At 42.2% G+C, this 4,694-nt stretch overlaps 1 protein-coding gene across 3 annotated transcripts in view; it reads left to right on the forward strand.

The window, feature by feature from the left end:
- The window catches only part of igf2bp3 (insulin-like growth factor 2 mRNA binding protein 3), a 20,889-nt gene that overhangs the window by 830 nt on the left and 15,365 nt on the right, over positions 1-4,694 (forward strand). For all 3 annotated transcript variants that reach the window (XM_032535277.1, XM_032535278.1, XM_032535279.1), the window contains exon 2: positions 841-901. In XM_032535277.1, coding sequence (XP_032391168.1) covers positions 841-901 — 61 coding nt within the window. The remainder of the gene's footprint in view (positions 1-840; positions 902-4,694) is intronic.

A 4,694-nucleotide genomic window follows, 5' to 3' on the forward strand; every position in this document is an offset into this window, starting at 1 on the left:
GGAGTATCCAAGCATTTCTTTCTCTCACACACACAACCTTTACTTGGCCTTTTGACACTGTGGGCTCAGGCAAAAAGATGCCATGGGTTTGAGTGGAATTGTCCTTTTGTAATTTCACTTAGTGTAGCTTGATAAAATGGTCGAGTAAACACAATCCTGAGGATGAGAACTACCAAGGCTGGCTTTACTAATGCAGGTTATGTGCCGTTCGTGGCAGTGGGGCGCACAAGCAGCGGGCTGTAGACGCCGTGAAGTGAACCTTATCGTGGGCTTTATCACACAGTCCACTTTGGCACGATAGGAGCAGGGGCTGCAGCTTCAATTTGAACTTCCTCTCAAACTACGGGCCTTCTCCAGTGGCAACAACTCGCTACATTGTGAAGCCATTTCGCCCATGCTGACACCAGGTGGTTTAATTGTGTTGGTCAAATGTAGGCCAAGTAACTAACGACCCATTTGCTTTTTGTATATGATTCACTTAGTCTCATGGTTTGAGATTAAATTAAAGCAAAACGTGCTCACGAGACACCTTGCTACAGTTTCACTGAAGTCGTGTAATTTTAGGATTTTAAGCTAATGTCTGGCTCATTTGTGTCTCGTGCTGTTGGTGACTCGTACACGTTCAGTATTTTCAGGTTGCTAATATCACACTATGCTGAAAATATCCAGGGCATTGCTACGTAGGCTCCATAATACCTGGTGAAGATTTTAGTCCACTACACAAAACGAGTAGTCAAATATCGTAAATAAGCCTACCTAACCAAGCAGGGAAGAAAAAAGGCCCGCGAAGGAGGTCAAAAGATAAATGACACTAATAGTTTTTTATTTATTTTTTTGTAGGTAAAGTTGAACTTCATGGGAAAGTTCTCGAAGTGGAGCACTCGGTCCCTAAACGTCAAAGGTAGGTTTAAAAAAAAAAAGTGCTTCTTGGTTCAATTCGTAGGAACTCCATTTTTTTTTTCTTCTTAACCATTTTCTTCAAGAAGCCTTTATTTTAATTTTTTACACAGTGATATTTGCCGGAAATGTGTTTAAATGTTGCTGTTGAACGATACTAATTCCCTATTTTGTTTTCAATATACTGTAGATAAACGAGGTGTCTTTTTTTTTTCCCCTTCTGAATGCTCTGGGGGTCAAATGAAAGGGGCGTATGGTAGTGTACTCCCTCCTCTCGCCATGACTGTGTAGGGTGCTCCTAAAACCGTCGTGCTTTAGCCAGCACATGTCTGTATTTTCTCGCTCGCCCATTTACTAGCATTTTGTGTAAAGTGTTTGTGCTCCAACCTCTGGGCGATTAGCAAAAGCCCGAGTGTGCTTGTTGAAATGTGTGCAAAGAGTGAGTGCAGGCGTACAGGCCTTGTGGAGTCGTCCATTTGAGAAGGATATGCCCGTCATTCTCCCTGCCTGCCCTGCGCTTCCGCCCTCCTCTGCACATTGTGCTGCTGTTGCATGAGATGGACTCCCAAACGCGAGTGGAATGGGAGGTTTGGGGCCCAAGTCACGGAAAACCTTAGTTTGAGTTAGACCCTCGTAGTCACACTTAGACGGCCAGTGTTTCTGTGAATGATTTCTTGTAAATACTCTTTTGTAGGGCCTACGTAATATGTGCGGAAAACGTAAAATACCTGGGCTTTTTTGGCATTGTGTGGTTATTTTTTTTAGCTAATGACGCAATTCGCTCATAATTAAACCTTTTGAGTTAAATTTTAAAATGGCTGTCGCTTGGTAATTGGTTTTATGATTTCATAAATGTCATTACGTTAGATGCACTGTTTGGTGTCTTTAAAGTTGGATCTGCTGTTTTTAGTATAGTCTAAGGCACATTTTAAAATCTGAGGTCAGGCGAAACATTGTGGCTTTTAGAGTAATCTATTATATGTGGCCTAAATTGATATAACGTGCGTAGAGAGGAAAAAGGATCGAGCCAGGGATTATTTATTTTTTTTGTAGGCTACATGTTTACGTGAAATATAAATTCCACCTGAACGTCACACGAGCTTCCCCTGGCACGTTGGTCAAAACTGTATATGGGATAAATAAACCAGGTGAGCTGGTGTAGGGAATTTTGCGTCTAATTTCTATGATCATGAGAAACTCGTGACTTTTCTGTCTTCAGTGCAGCCTGCTGTGGTGGCTGTAACAGTAGTTTGAGCCACACTTAAAAAAAGTGAAACGTGCCCTCCCTTCACAACATGGAACATAACAGTAAATGGGAACAGTATTCGGAGTATAGGTTTTATATAAAGGCACACACGGCCCCTCCTTGCATTACAACCTGCACATATCAACTGGAGGCCAGTCATCGTGGCTTAACCTTTGAACCCACCAGCAAGGGGAAGTGCTACATAGACTCGAGATAAAAGTGGGGTGACTATAGTTTGGGGCTCATATATTGAGTTGTGTAGGGTGACATGCTATGCAGTGGGGTGTTTCACATTTGCCAAAACACATCATGTAATCAAACATCTTAATGTACATTCCTCTAAATTTGGCCTGAAGTCCTCTAAAATCTCCAGTGCATTAGCAAAACATCTGACGTGTTTAATAGTGACTCTAAGAAATGCACTGTATGCATTAACATTACAAGACCAAATTCTGTAAATTGAAAAACCTTGTCCACAGATTCATTGTATTAAGATTACATTCAGCCATGTTATGGACATTTACATTTCACTGTCTGACTTCTGGAAACGTTTTGTTCTTGGCTTTGTTTATAATTTAAAAATAAATAGAAATAAATCTGGCATTTATAGAGGACACCCACTTGTTTTTGACAATATCTTGAGCTTTTATTTATTTAACTCCTAATAAGTCATATAAATTCTATGATGGGGAAACGGAGCATTAATCAAAATCTTACAGGTGTATTTAAATTTCAGTTCAACAGCCTTATTTTACACAATTGACATAACTGTTAAAACCACACATTTAGTTTTGCCAACAATTTTCACTTTTATTTCATCAATTGTAAGCCAAACTGAGTTTCTGCACTCTCATTGTGTACACTCTGATTTTGACTTCCTGGGTCAGATTATGCTCCCCTTGTTGGCTAAATTAAACAAGTATAGCAGATACAGAAATATAATAGCATGGCTGTATGAGGGGGGGGGGGGGGGGGGGTGACCCCAAGTGTGTTTTGTGAGTGTATGGGTACACAGACGTAACTAATTTGATATCTGTGCCACTTAATTTCTAAACATTCACAGCACTTGTTCCCATTAAGTGGTGAAACGTTTCAGCCCTTTTACTTTTTAAAAACCGGGCAGTACAAAAACTCCATAAATTGAAACAAAAGGGTAGATCGTATCAGTTTTTTTTTTTTTTTTTGTAGAAATGGCTGCTGGCTCTTATTACAAGAATTCTGGGTCATGGGGTCACTCTGGGGCCCCACCTGCAATAACGGGGATTTGGGACGGAGACTTGGGGTGCCAGAGTTATGAATGTGGCCCCTTGTTTTACCCAGACTGCAAAACTCTCCCTCCTGCTTCGCTCAGTGTCATTGTATTTTTGCTTTCACTTAAATTTATATAAAATGTATTGTGTAGTTAGGAGGTAGACACAAAGTGTGTTCTGTTTGTAAGTTCCCTCAGAAATTCCCAATCTATCTAAATGCAAGTTTAGAATTTAGGTTAAGCACATAGTGTGCATATCAGGCCTGTGAGAGGGCAACGGAAAGCATCCTGTGTGGGTTCAGTCATTCAGAACCTCTGCATACTGAATGGTCCATGGCATGTGGATAGGCATTGCGCACAGGTCTTGGTGTTGACGTATAGTGAGGGATGATTAAGAAATGGAGATAGAATACAGGTGGTGTAGTCTAATGGTGCTTGGCTTGTGAATCCTGTTTTTAATTTATTATGGCTGCATGTGCATTCTTGCATATGTGTCTATACAACCACTTGTGTGCATGATGTCCATGGTGCAGGGCCTTAGGTCTCAGATGGGCAGTGTAGGAAGAGGGGGAAACGTGTAAAATATTGGTCAGTTAAAAAAAACAAAGTAAATAAGGAGCCCGTCCTGGCCATCACATGATGTACCAACCCCAGTTACTCCTGGCCCTTCCCCTCCCACTTTTAACTCTGCTCTACATGTTCCTGTCAGTGGACTTGTCCGTGTCCATGGCAACAGGGCCCCACCCCCACAGGGCAGAGAGGGCCCTTGTTACCCTTGCCTGAAACAGTGCTAGCCCCCCCACAACACCACACCCCACTCACACACCTCCCCCTCCCCAAATCAAAGGCTTGGACTAGGGAATGTATACCAACCCCCACCCCACACCCCGGCTGACTTCTTCTGTGTGTGTGTGGAGCTATAGGTTAATCCGACTGGAAGTGCTTGGTGCATTTGCACATTTCGCGTGGCGTTCCCACCGCAATGCAGAGCATACAGAATGTGTGGATAGAGGGGCCATCAGCCAGGAATGGCACAGTGGGCCGGAAAGGGCTGGAATTCCTCTTAGATGTTATTTGGGAATCTTCTTTACAATTTGCTCAGTTAGAAGTAGTTTCATAATGTCTCACATTAAATGTTGAACTGCTGTTGGCTTGATTAGGGGCATAGTGGCTGAGGTGTTTCAACTACTATGGCCCTTGTTGCACATGTGCAGTAGGCTTTTACTGCGTAAACGTGCTTGTGTGGATTTAAAAAAAATGAAACTGAGACTTGTTACATACCCTTACATTTGAGTTTAGGGT

Source organism: Etheostoma spectabile, chromosome 14 (genome assembly GCF_008692095.1).
Source record: "Etheostoma spectabile isolate EspeVRDwgs_2016 chromosome 14, UIUC_Espe_1.0, whole genome shotgun sequence".
Taxonomy (NCBI): domain Eukaryota; kingdom Metazoa; phylum Chordata; class Actinopteri; order Perciformes; family Percidae; genus Etheostoma; species Etheostoma spectabile.